The sequence below is a fragment of the Narcine bancroftii genome, chromosome 2, assembly GCF_036971445.1.
Source record: "Narcine bancroftii isolate sNarBan1 chromosome 2, sNarBan1.hap1, whole genome shotgun sequence".
Classification (NCBI taxonomy): Eukaryota; Metazoa; Chordata; class Chondrichthyes; order Torpediniformes; family Narcinidae; genus Narcine; species Narcine bancroftii.
The window spans coordinates 349519732-349532878 of NC_091470.1; the positions used below are offsets into that span (position 1 = coordinate 349519732).

Consider the following 13147-nt stretch of genomic DNA (forward strand, 5'->3'; position numbering starts at 1 on the left):
GGTTGTCAGCGAGTGACCGGAGCGGGCTGCCGGGAGAGCAGTCAGGGATCGGCCAGTGGAGCCATCAGCAGGTGACCGGGGCAGGCTGTGCCCGCACTGTTGGCCCGTCCGGCCTCCGGCACCTCATCGAGCCCCTTCAGCCTTCAGGAACTACTTTGCGTTTCCCTGGCTGGCACTGGCAGAGTGGTTCCTGCTGAGTGGGAAATTATGGATAGGGAAGATGGCCATTTTTTCCCATTGATCCTGCATTGAGCTACTAGTGCCGATGAGTGGCCCTATTAGATGCTGGCCCAGACAAGCTTTAATTTCACTGTTGATGGACAAAAACAAAGCTTTACATGCAGATCCCCACTTGTGAAAGAAATGAAGACCAAACAAAAGTATTTGGGCACACTTCTGGAGCGAACAATTGAAGTTTTTAGGAGAACGAAGCCTTCCCATTTGACGAGACTGTGGGGGTCTCCTCATAATCAAAATTACGGGGTTTTTAAAGTTACTGACCAAATTTGACCCTTTTCTGGCAGAGCATATAAACACTCATGGACATAAATCCTACCCTTCTAAAACAAAATGTGAGGAATTCATCAATCTGATTGGATCCAGCAGACTGGATCACATTATCTGTGAAGTGAAGAAATACAAGTATTATTCTGCTTCATTGGATTCTACTCCAGTGAGATCTAATGTGGACCAGCTGACTTTGACTGTGCGCTATGTTTGCCCGCCTAGACCAGTTGAAAGATTAGCGAAGATTTTGGATCTGGAAGGTGATGGTGCTGAACAGCTCGCACAAAGTTTACTTTTTAAAGGAAAATGGCGTTGGAAAAGTCTGCCATGGTCAAAGTTATGACAATGCCTGCAACATGAGTGGCAAGTAGAGTGGCTTACAAGCACGAATTAAGAGCTGAATGAGTCTGCGGATTGCATTCTATGTTTTGCACATTCACTAAATTTGATTGGAAAATGTACTGCTGAATGCTGTCAAGAAGCATTAATTTTCTTTGAATTTGTGGGAAGCCAGTACACTTTTATTTCTTGTTTCTACCTATTGGAGGGATCTCCTTTCTGTTGCATGATCTGATGGTGGTGCCCATTTGCCCACTGTGAAAAGAATGTCAGGTACCAGGTGGTCAGCTCATGCAGATGCAACAAGAGCATTTTTTACACAGCTTTTCTGCAATAAAAACAAGTCTTGGATGAATTTTCAAAAATCAATGATCAGAAGGTTGAGTGTCGACAACAAGCTCGTGGGCTACTTTCAACATGATGAAGTTGGAAACAGGAATTGTGGGATCAAGTATTACAACGTTTTTAAATGACCATTCTTCTGGCCAAGACTTAAACACAGCTTGTGCTCTCTACGAATCCTTGCGTTAATGCTCTACTTTTTCAGACGTTGAGCAAAAAAGTCAAGGATCTTTAAGAGAACACAAGCGAAATTGTATGGATGATGATTTCAATGGCTCCAGCACGTTGTATCTCCAACGCCTTCTCAGAAGTTTAAGGGTCTAACATTTCTTGCCATTGCTGATAACTTGCTTTCTGCCCCGCCCAAAATGCCAGAAAGCTTATCAAAAGTTGGATGGTGCATTTAGATTTCTTTGAATGCACCTGAAGAGATTGTGAAAATGTCATCAGATCTTGTCCAGAAATCTGGAAGAAAGTCTTGGTGAAGAAATTTGTGCAGTTTGCTGAACTGCCTAAAACTTCTCTTATTGGCACTAAACAAGACCTTGTAGAGTACACATGTCAAACTCAGGCCCGCGGGCCAAATTTGGCCTGTGATATAATTATATTTGGCCCGCAAGATCATATCAAATATGTATTAGAGCTGGCCGCTGCGCCAGTATAGCGCATGCACAGCTAATACTACAAATCCCAGAATGCTTTGCAAATGCATTGCTGCCGGCCCGTCAGCCCGCTAATCGCCCCCACCTCCTCTCTTTACTTTCATTAACATCTGCGGCCAGTCGCCGAACTCACATGTAATAAACCCCTTACGAAAAATGGCCAAACGAAAGACAGAAAACAGGACCTTTCAAGACAGGTGGGAGGCAAACTCTGACCCCAGAGTTTGATGAACTTGCATCCAAGAAGAGATGCCAAGTATCTGGTTTAGACCCAGGTGCATCAGAGTAAATCACAGTGTAGCAAGCTAAGCTTGGATTAATATTTTCTTTGGTTCACTTTGGACTGTTCATAGTTGAAAGATTGGATTTTCATAGAATCAAGTTGTTCTTTTTTTGACTTGTTGGCTTGTGAAAAAAATACATTTAAGAGGAGCTTAAAGGCTATAGAGAAATATTATTTATTGAATATTTTATTTTCTCATTTGTTAATGCTTCTTCTGGAAAGAGTTTAACCAAAACTATTATTAAACATTTATTTTAATAAGAAAAAGTTTAACATTACATATGTTGAAAGAAGAGAAAACATGCAGATGTCGAAAATTTTCAATAAATATTTAGTTTGGCCCACGACTTAGTCCAAGTTTTTAATTTTGGCCCTCTGTGAATTTGAGTTTGACACCCCTGTTGTAGAGTAACAGTGTTACCGTTTGATAACTGACAATTCTTTATCTTTGGAGTCTTGTTTTCCGAATGCGGTCCTGGCTACCAACTGCAGTGGTGAACACTCATTTTCAAAAAATGAACAGGATTAAAAATGAATTAAGGAGGACCATGCATCAAAAAACAGATTAAACAAACGCATCTAATGAGCATTGAACATGAACTTCTGCCTGAAGTAGACAGTCCAGTGTCATAAACAAATTTGCTCATGTTAAATCTAGAAAATGTAACTTTTAAATTTTAGTTTAGTTACTTTTGACATTTGAAGTTGATACCTACATCAGTGTTATAGAATGGCTGTTTGGCTTTTGGTGGTGGAAGGTTGTTGGGAAATAAAATATGAAAGCTTAAAGGGGTGGTAGCGAAAATTATTATGACCTTTCATCAAGGATATCATGCCCTGAGAGCCACTTGAAGAAGGATGCCACTGTCCTCACCTTGGCCACCCGCTTCGCTCCTAGCCCCAGCCATCTGTCGCACACCACCCCCCGCCAATCTAACTCCTGATGCGGCAGCAGGAGTACAGGCTGCCAGAGTTCCCCTGGAGCGCCGCTCCGGCATCTGATTAGGCCGCTCGCGGTGACGGCTCAATGCGGGTGCAATGGCTGACTTTGTTACCCATTAACCCCCACATAATTGGAACTGCTCTGCCAGCGCCATGAAAATGCAGAGCGGTTCCTGCTGTGTGGGGAATTATGCTTAATGAAGGCAGCTATTGATCCAGCATTGAGTCAGCCACCACCGTAAGTAAGTTTTGTTTTAACACAATGTGCAAGTAAGTTTTAACAGGGGAAGGGAGAAAGACACCATTTCAGTGTAAGTGCCAAAGAAGAGGTACAAGAACTGTTTAAAGAAATCTCTTGGTGCCTGCCACTTTGACCACCGCCAGTGGGCTGATATCACCTCCAACCGTGCATCTTGGCGCCTCACACTTCGGCGGGCAGCAACCTCCTTTGAAGAAGACCGCAGAACCCACCTCACTGACAAAAGACAAAGGAGGAAAAACCCAACACCCAACCCCAACCAACCAATTTTCCCTTGCAACCGCTGCAACCGTGCCTGCCTGTCCAGCATCGGACTTGTCAGTCACCAACGAGCCTGCAGCAGACGTGGACATACCCCTCCATAAATCTTCGTCCGTGAAGCCAAGCCAAAGAAAGAATGGTGTAAATAGATTTAAGCGGGGGGGAGGAATGGGGGCAGAATTTCAGTGCTTGCCATAGGCACTATATTCCCGAGGTATGCCACTGGTAATCATTGAATATATAGTGATCTGAGAAAGCTAGCATCATTTTGGTAAAAATAATTATGACTATTTCATATTTACCAAAATGGACATGCAGGGTCAGCATCAGAAACTCTCTTGGGGGGTGGGATGGGGGAGGGGGGGGGATGTGCGCCACAGTCATTCTTCCCTCTAATTGCGTATGCGCCCGCTGGCACTTAGTGCGCTGCCATCACACTTTCCCCTCAACATGCATGCGCCAGCCTGCACTATTTACGGCTCCTTTAAAATAAATGCCACAGGTCCTGCTATACCTTAATCCGCCACTGAGTGTAAGCAAATAAATGTAAAAGTGAGTGGAGAAATAAATATTGAAAAAATTGCAAAAGTAAGTGTCCTTAAATGAGTCCCTGATTAATTTTATGGTTGAGGAGACTGATGGTGGAGGGGTGGCAGCTGTTCCTGAACCTGGTTGTTTGAGCCTGGTGGCACCGAGACCTCTTTCTCGATGGTATCAGCGAGAACAGAGTGTGCACTGGGTGCTGTGGATCTTTGATGATCCTGCCTGTAGCGCTCCCTGTACAACAGGCTGTCACTTAATGTAATTGATACACTTTTGGAAAGTTCTACTTTAAGTGAAACAACATTAAGCAAAACCTATTTTACTGTAGGCTCAATGAGTAAAAATTAGAGTTAAGTTCCTAAGGTTTATTTCTGGTCACAAAACCATCACCAAACTTATAATGACCCAAAACACGTCTAATATTTAGCATTGATATAAATGTCGGGTGTACAGCCATTTAAGAGAGATTAGTAAGAACAAATAAAAAATAGTTTAATCAGTTTGGTGAATCAGTGAGTGACGGCAGTCGTATTGGTGGTGGCTGGGATGGGGAGGGAGGCTACTGGGATCCCGCAGTGATCATCACCACTGAGGGGCAGAGAAGCAGCTTGGTTGTCGTCATCATCGGAGGAGCTGAGGGTGGGAGTGTTGCAAGAAATTCCTGAGGAACCTGATGTTGCCTCAGGTCTTGGTTGAGTGTTGATGGTCGTAGTGTTGCTGGTCGTAGTGTTGATGGTCGGAGTGTTGATGGTCGTAGTGTTGATGGTCGGAGTGTTGATGGTCGTAGTGTTGATGGTCATAGTGTTGCTGGTCGGAGTGTTGATGGTCGGAGTGTTGATGGTCGGAGTGTTGATGGTTGGAGTCTTGCTGGTCGTAGTGTTGCTGGTCGGAGTGTTGATGGTCGTAGTGTTGATGGTCGTAGTGTTGATGGTCGTAGTGTTGATGGTCATTGTGTTGATGGTTGTAGTGTTGATGGTCGTAGTGTTGATGGTCGTAGTGTTGATGGTCGTAGTGTTGATGGTCGTAGTGTTGATGGTCGTAGTGTTGCTGGTCGGAGTGTTGATGGTCGTAGTGTTGATGGTCGTAGTGTTGATGGTCGTAGTGTTGCTGGTCGGAGTGTTGATGGTCGGAGTGTTGATGGTCGTAGTGTTGATGGTCGGAGTGTTGATGGTCGTAGTGTTGATGGTCATAGTGTTGCTGGTCGGAGTGTTGATGGTCGTAGTGTTGATGGTCGGAGTGTTGATGGATGGAGTGTTGATGGTCGTAGTGTTGCTGGTCGGAGTGTTAATGGTCGTAGTGTTGATGGTCGTAGTGTTGATGGTCGGAATGTTGATGGTCGTAGTGTTGATGGTCGTAGTGTTGATGGTCGTAGTGTTGATGATCGGAGTGTTGATGGTCGGAGTGTTGATGGTCATTGTGTTGATGGTCGTAGTGTTGATGGTCGTAGTGTTGATGGTCGTAGTGTTGATGGTCGTAGTGTTGCTGGTCGGAGTTTTGATGGTCGTAGTGTTGATGGTCGTAGTGTTGATGGTCGTAGTGTTGCTGGTCGGAGTGTTGATGGTCGTAGTGTTGATGGTCGTAGTGTTGCTGGTCGGAGTGTTGATGTTCGGAGTGTTGATGGTCGTAGTGTTGATGATCGGAGTGTTGATGGTCGGAGTGTTGATGGTCGGAGTGTTGCTGGTCGGAGTGTTGCTAGTCGTAGTGTTGCTGGTCGGAGTGTTGATGGTCGGAGTGTTGATGGTCATTGTGTTGATGGTCATAGTGTTGATGGTCATAGAGTTGCTGGTCGTAGTGTTGATGGTCCTAGTGTTGATGGTCGTAGTGTTGCTGGTCGGAGTGTTGCTAGTTGTAGTGTTGCTGGTCGGAGTGTTGATGGTCGGAGTTTTGATGGTCATTGTGTTGATGGTCGTAGTGTTGATGGTCGTTGTGTTGATGGTCGTAGTGTTGATGGTCGTAGTGTTGATGGTCGTTGTGTTGATGGTCGTAGTGTTGATGGTCGTAGTGTTGATGGTCGTTGTGTGATGGTCGTAGTGTTGATGGTCTTAGTTTTGATGGTCGTAGTATTGCTGGTCGGAGTGTTGATGATCGTAGTGTTGCTGGTCGTAGTGTTGATGGTCGTAGTGTTGATGGTCGTAGTGTTGAGGGTGGTAGTGTTGATGGTCGTAGTGTTGATGGTCGTAGTGTTGATGGTCGTTGTGTGATGGTCGTAGTGTTGATGGTCTTAGTGTTGATGGTCGTAGTGTTGCTGGTCGGAGTGTTGATGGTCGTAGTGTTGCTGGTCGTAGTGTTGATGGTCGTAGTGTTGATGGTCGTAGTGTTGATGGTCGTGGTGTTGATGGTCGTAGTGTTGATGGTCGTAGTGTTGATGGTCATAGTGTTGATGGTCGTAGTGTTGATGGCCGTAGTGTTGATGGTCGTAGTGTTGCTGGTCGGAGTGTTTATGGTCGTAGTGTTGATGGTCGGAGTGTTGATGGTCGTTGTGTTGATGGTCGTAGTGTTGCCGGTCGGAGTGTTGCTAGTCGTAGTGTTGCTGGTCGGAGTGTTGATGGTCGGAGTGTTGATGGTCGGAGTTTTGATGGTCATTGTGTTGATGGTCGTAGTGTTGATGGTCGTAGTGTTGATGGTCGGAGTGTCGATGGTCGGAGTGTTGATGGTCATTGTGTCGATGGTCGTAGTGTTGATGGTCTTAGTGTTGATGGTCCTAGTGTTGATGGTCGTAGTGTTGCTGGTCGGAGTGTTGCTGGTCGTAGTGTTGCTGGTCGGAGTGTTGCTGGTCGGAGTGTTGATGGTCATTGTGTTGATGGTCGTAGTGTTGATGGTCATAGTGTTGCTGGTCGTAGTGTGGATGGTCCTAGTGTTGATGGTCGTAGTGTTGATGGTCGTTGTGTGATGGTCGTAGTGTTGATGGTCTTAGTGTTGATGGTCGTAGTGTTGCTGGTCGGAGTGTTGATGATCGTAGTGTTGCTGGTCGTAGTGTTGATGGTCGTAGTGTTGATGGTCGTAGTGTTGAGGGTCGTAGTGTTGATGGTCGTAGTGTTGATGGTCGTAGTGTTGATGGTCGTTGTGTGATGGTCGTAGTGTTGATGGTCTTAGTGTTGATGGTCGTAGTGTTGCTGGTCGGAGTGTTGATGGTCGTAGTGTTGCTGGTCGTAGTGTTGATGGTCGTAGTGTTGATGGTCGTAGTGTTGATGGTCGTAGTGTTGATGGTCGTAGTGTTGATGGTCGTAGTGTTGATGGCCGTAGTGTTGATGTTCGTAGTGTTGCTGGTCGGAGTGTTTATGGTCGTAGTGTTGATGGACGGAGTGTTGACGGTCGTTGTGTTGATGGTCGTAGTGTTGCCGGTCGGAGTGTTGCTAGTCGTAGTGTTGCTGGTCGGAGTGTTGATGGTCGGAGTGTTGATGGTCGGAGTGTTGATGGTCATAGAGTTGCTGGTCGTAGTGTTGATGGTCCTAGTGTTGATGGTCGTAGTGTTGCTGGTCGGAGTGTTGCTAGTCGTAGTGTTGCTGGTCGGAGTGTTGATGGTCATTGTGTTGATGGTCATAGTGTTGATGGTCATAGAGTTGCTGGTCGTAGTGTTGATGGTCCTAGTGTTGATGGTCGTAGTGTTGCTGGTCGGAGTGTTGCTAGTCGTAGTGTTGCTGGTCGGAGTGTTGATGGTCGGAGTTTTGATGGTCATTGTGTTGATGGTCGTAGTGTTGATGGTCGTTGTGTTGATGGTCGTAGTGTTGATGGTCGTAGTGTTGATGGTCGTTGTGTTGATGGTCGTAGTGTTGATGGTCGTAGTGTTGATGGTCGTTGTGTGATGGTCGTAGTGTTGATGGTCTTAGTGTTGATGTTCGTAGTGTTGCTGGTCGGAGTGTTGATGATCGTAGTGTTGCTGGTCGTAGTGTTGATGGTCGTAGTGTTGATGGTCGTAGTGTTGAGGGTCGTAGTGTTGATGGTCGTAGTGTTGATGGTCGTAGTGTTGATGGTCGTTGTGTGATGGTCGTAGTGTTGATGGTCTTAGTGTTGATGGTCGTAGTGTTGCTGGTCGGAGTGTTGATGTTCGTAGTGTTGCTGGTCGTAGTGTTGATGGTCGTAGTGTTGATGGTCGTAGTGTTGATGGTCGTAGTGTTGATGGTCGTAGTGTTGATGGCCGTAGTGTTGATGGTCGTAGTGTTGCTGGTCGGAGTGTTTATGGTCGTAGTGTTGATGGTCGGAGTGTTGATGGTCGTTGTGTTGATGGTCGTAGTGTTGCCGGTCGGAGTGTTGCTAGTCGTAGTGTTGCCGGTCGGAGTGTTGATGGTCGGAGTGTTGATGGTCATTGTGTTGATGGTCGTAGTGTTGATGGTCGTAGTGTTGCTGGTCGGAGTGTCGATGGTCGGAGTGTCGATGGTCATTGTGTGGATGGTCGTAGTGTCGATGGTCGTAGTGTTGATGGTCTTAGTGTTTATGGTCCTAGTGTTGATGGTCGGAGTGTTGCTGGTCGGAGTGTTGCTGGTCGTAGTGTTGCTGGTCGGTGTGTTGCTGGTCGGAGTGTTGATGGTCATTGTGTTTATGGTCGTAGTGTTGATGGTCATAGTGTTGCTGGTCGTAGTGTTGATGGTCCTAGTGTTGATGGTCGTAGTGTTGATGGTCGTAGTGTTGATGGTCGTTGTGTGATGGTCGTAGTGTTGATGGTCTTAGTGTTGATGGTCGTAGTGTTGATGGTTGTAGTGTTGCTGTTCGTAGTGTTGATGGTCGTAGTGTTGCTGGTCGTAGTGTTGATGGTCGTAGTGTTGATGGTCGTTGTGTTGATGGTCGTAGTGTTGATGGTCTTAGTGTTGCTGGTTGTAGTGTTGATGGTCGTTGTGTTGCTGGTCGTAGTGTTGATGGTCGAAGTGTTGCTGGTCGTAGTGTTGATGGTCGTAGTGTTGATGGTCGTAGTGTTGCTGGTCGTAGTGTTGATGGTCGTGGTGTTGATGGTCGTTGTGTTGATGGTCGTAGTGTTGATGGTCTTAGTGTTGATGGTCAGTGTGTTGATGGTCGTAGTGTTGATGGTCGTAGTGTTGCTGGTCGTAGTGTTGCTGGTCGTAGTGTTGATGGTCGTAGTGTTGATGGTCGTGGTGTTGATGGTCGTAGTGTTGATGGTCGTATTGTTGATGGTCGGAGTGTTGATGGTCGTAGTGTTGATGGTCGAAGTGTTGATGGTCGTAGTGTTGATGGTCGTAGTGTTGATGGTCATAGTGTTGATGGTCATAGTGTTGATGGTCGTAGTGTTGATGGTCGTAGTGTTGATGGTCGTTGTGTGATGGTCGTAGTGTTGATGGTCTTAGTGTTGATGGTCGTAGTGTTGATGGTCGTAGTGTTGCTGGTCGTAGTGTTGATGGTCGTAGTGTTGCTGGTCGTAGTGTTGATGGTCGTTGTGTTGCTGGTCGTAGTGTTGATGGTCGAAGTGTTGCTGGTCGTAGTGTTGATGGTCGTAGTGTTGATGGTCGTAGTGTTGATGGTCGTGGTGTTAATGGTCGTATTGTTGATGGTCGGAGTGTTGATGGTCGTAGTGTTGATGGTCGAAGTGTTGATGGTCGTAGTGTTGATGGTCGGAGTGTTGATGGTCGTAGTGTTGATGGTCGTAGTGTTGATGTTCGTAGTGTTGCTGGTCGTAGTGTTGATGGTAATAGTGTTGATGGTCGAAGTGTTGATGGTCGTAGTGTTGATGGTCGTAGTGTTGATGGTCGTAGTGTTGCTGGTCGTAGTGTTGATGGTCGTAGTGTTGATGGTCGTTGTGTTGATGGTCATAGTGTTGATGGTCGTAGTGTTAATGGTCGTATTGTTGACGGTCGGAGTGTTGATGGTCGTAGTGTTGATGGTCGAAGTGTTGATGGTCGTAGTGTTGATGGTCGTAGTGTTGATGGTCGTAGTGTTGATGGTCGGAGTGTTGATGGTCGTAGTGTTGATGGTCGTAGTGTTGATGGTCGTAGTGTTGATGGTCGTAGTGTTGATGGTCGTAGTGTTGATGGTCGTAGTGTTGATGGTCGTAACGTTGATGGTCGTAGCGTAGATGGTCGTAGCGTTGATGGTCGTAGTGTGATGGTCGTTGTGTTGTTGGTCGTAGTGTTGATGGTCGTAGTGTTGCTGGTCGTAGTGTTAATGGTCGTAGTGTTGATGGTCGTAGTGTGAATGGTCGAAGTGTTGATGGTCGAAGTGTTGCTGGTCGAAGTGTTGCTGGTCGTAGTGTTGATGGTCGTAGTGTTGATGGTCGTAGTGTTGATGGTCGTAGTGTTGATGGTCGTAGTGTTGATGGTCGTAGTGTTGATGGTCGTAGTGTTGATGGTCGTTGTGTGATGGTCGTAGTGTTGATGGTCTTAGTGTTGATGGTCGTAGTGTTGCTGGTCGGAGTTTTGATGGTCGTAGTGTTGCTGGTCGTAGTGTTGATGGTCGTAGTGTTGATGGTCGTAGTGTTGATGGTCGTAGTGTTGATGGTCGTAGTGTTGATGGTCGTAGTGTTGATGGTCGTAGTGTTGATGGCCGTAGTGTTGATGGTCGTAGTGTTGCTGGTCGGAGTGTTTATGGTCGTAGTGTTGATGGTCGGAGTGTTGATGGCCGTTGTGTTGATGGTCGTAGTGTTGCCGGTCGGAGTGTTGCTAGTCGTAGTGTTGCCGGTCGGAGTGTTGATGGTCGGAGTGTTGATGGTCATTGTGTTGATGGTCGTAGTGTTGATGGTCGTAGTGTTGCTGGTCGGAGTGTCGATGGTCGGAGTGTCGATGGTCATTGTGTCGATGGTCGTAGTGTCGATGGTCGTAGTGTTGGTGGTCTTAGTGTTTATGGTCCTAGTGTTGATGGTCGTAGTGTTGCTGGTCGGAGTGTTGCTGGTCGTAGTGTTGCTGGTCGGTGTGTTGCTGGTCGGAGTGCTGATGGTCATTGTGTTGATGGTCGTAGTGTTGATGGTCATAGTGTTGCTGGTCGTAGTGTTGATGGTCCTAGTGTTGATGGTCGTAGTGTTGATGGTCGTAGTGTTGATGGTCGTTGTGTGATGGTCGTAGTGTTGATGGTCTTAGTGTTGATGGTCGTAGTGTTGATGGTCGTAGTGTTGATGGTCGTGGTGTTAATGGTCGTATTGTTGATGGTCGGAGTGTTGATGGTCGTAGTGTTGATGGTCGAAGTGTTGATGGTCGTAGTGTTGATGGTCGGAGTGTTGATGGTCGTAGTGTTGATGGTCGTAGTGTTGATGTTCGTAGTGTTGCTGGTCGTAGTGTTGATGGTAATAGTGTTGATGGTCGAAGTGTTGATGGTCGTAGTGTTGATGGTCGTAGTGTTGATGGTCGTAGTGTTGCTGGTCGTAGTGTTGATGGTCGTAGTGTTGATGGTCGTTGTGTTGATGGTCATAGTGTTGATGGTCGTAGTGTTAATGGTCGTATTGTTGATGGTCGGAGTGTTGATGGTCGTAGTGTTGATGGTCGAAGTGTTGATGGTCGTAGTGTTGATGGTCGTAGTGTTGATGGTCGTAGTGTTGATGGTCGGAGTGTTGATGGTCGTAGTGTTGATGGTCGTAGTGTTGATGGTCGTAGTGTTGATGGTCGTAGTGTTGATGGTCGTAGTGTTGATGGTCGTAGTGTTGATGGTCGTAACGTTGATGGTCGTAGCGTAGATGGTCGTAGCGTTGATGGTCGTAGTGTGATGGTCGTTGTGTTGTTGGTCGTAGTGTTGATGGTCGTAGTGTTGCTGGTCGTAGTGTTAATGGTCGTAGTGTTGATGGTCGTAGTGTGAATGGTCGAAGTGTTGATGGTCGAAGTGTTGCTGGTCGAAGTGTTGCTGGTCGTAGTGTTGATGGTCGTAGTGTTGATGGTCGGAGTGTTGATGGTCGTAGTGTTGATGGTCGTAGTGTTGATGGTCGTAGTGTTGATGGTCGTAGTGTTGATGGTCGTAGTGTTGATGGTCGTAGTGTTGATGGTCGTTGTGTGATGGTCGTAGTGTTGATGGTCTTTGTGTTGATGGTCGTAGTGTTGCTGGTCGGAGTTTTGATGGTCGTAGTGTTGCTGGTCGTAGTGTTGATGGACGTAGTGTTGATGGTCGTAGTGTTGATGGTCGTAGTGTTGATGGTCGTAGTGTTGATGGTCGTAGTGTTGATGGTCGTAGTGTTGATGGCCGTAGTGTTGATGGTCGTAGTGTTGCTGGTCGGAGTGTTTATGGTCGTAGTGTTGATGGTCGGAGTGTTGATGGCCGTTGTGTTGATGGTCGTAGTGTTGCCGGTCGGAGTGTTGCTAGTCGTAGTGTTGCTGGTCGGAGTGTTGATGGTCGGAGTGTTGATGGTCATTGTGTTGATGGTCGTAGTGTTGATGGTCGTAGTGTTGCTGGTCGGAGTGTCGATGGTCGGAGTGTCGATGGTCATTGTGTCGATGGTCGTAGTGTCGATGGTCGTAGTGTTGGTGGTCTTAGTGTTTATGGTCCTAGTGTTGATGGTCGTAGTGTTGCTGGTCGGAGTGTTGCTGGTCGTAGTGTTGCTGGTCGGTGTGTTGCTGGTCGGAGTGCTGATGGTCATTGTGTTGATGGTCGTAGTGTTGATGGTCATAGTGTTGCTGGTCGTAGTGTTGATGGTCCTAGTGTTGATGGTCGTAGTGTTGATGGTCGTAGTGTTGATGGTCGTTGTGTGATGGTCGTAGTGTTGATGGTCTTAGTGTTGATGGTCGTAGTGTTGATGGTTGTAGTGTTGCTGTTCGTAGTGTTGATGGTCGTAGTGTTGCTGGTCGTAGTGTTGATGGTCGTAGTGTTGATGGTCGTTGTGTTGATGGTCGTAGTGTTGATGGTCTTAGTGTTGCTGGTTGTAGTGTTGATGGTCGTTGTGTTGCTGGTCGTAGTGTTGATGGTCGAAGTGTTGCTGGTCGTAGTGTTGATGGTCGTAGTGTTGATGGTCGTAGTGTTGATGGTCGTAGTGTTGCTGGTCGTAGTGTTGATGGTCGTGGTGTTGATGGTCGTTGTGTTGATGGTCGTAGTGTTGATGGTCTTAGTGTTGATGGTCAGAGTGTTGATGGTCGTAGTGTTGATGGTCGTAGT

The 13147-nt window shown here is 46.7% G+C and overlaps 2 protein-coding genes across 13 annotated transcripts in view; one reads left to right on the forward strand and one right to left on the reverse strand.

Moving 5' to 3' along the window:
• Positions 1-13147, forward strand: part of tsnare1 (T-SNARE Domain Containing 1) — a 962849-nt gene that overhangs the window by 477078 nt on the left and 472624 nt on the right. The window lies entirely within an intron of this gene.
• Positions 8694-12665, reverse strand: LOC138752234 (mucin-22-like). Its single transcript, XM_069915210.1, has 9 exons — positions 12243-12665; positions 12104-12132; positions 11726-11908; positions 11057-11429; positions 10626-10910; positions 10487-10515; positions 10139-10321; positions 9499-9842; positions 8694-9427 (listed from the first exon to the last, which is right to left on the reverse strand). The coding sequence occupies exons 1-9, from the start codon at positions 12663-12665 to the stop codon at positions 8694-8696; spliced, it is 2583 nt and encodes an 860-aa protein (XP_069771311.1).

What these genes read in the sequence shown, in the direction of transcription:
- LOC138752234 (XM_069915210.1), bottom strand. Translation starts at nt 12,665, where the DNA reads ATGACCATCAACACTACGACCATCAACACAATGACCATCAGCACTCCG. An exon ending in GACCATCAAAACTCCGACCA is followed by an intron (nt 11,909 to 12,103) that starts GCAACACTACGA and finishes CACTACGACCAG; the next exon opens with CAACACTTCGACCAGCAACA. An exon ending in GACCATCAACACTACGACCA is followed by an intron (nt 9,428 to 9,498) that starts GCAACACTACGA and finishes ATCAACACTAAG; the next exon opens with ACCATCAACACTACGACCAT.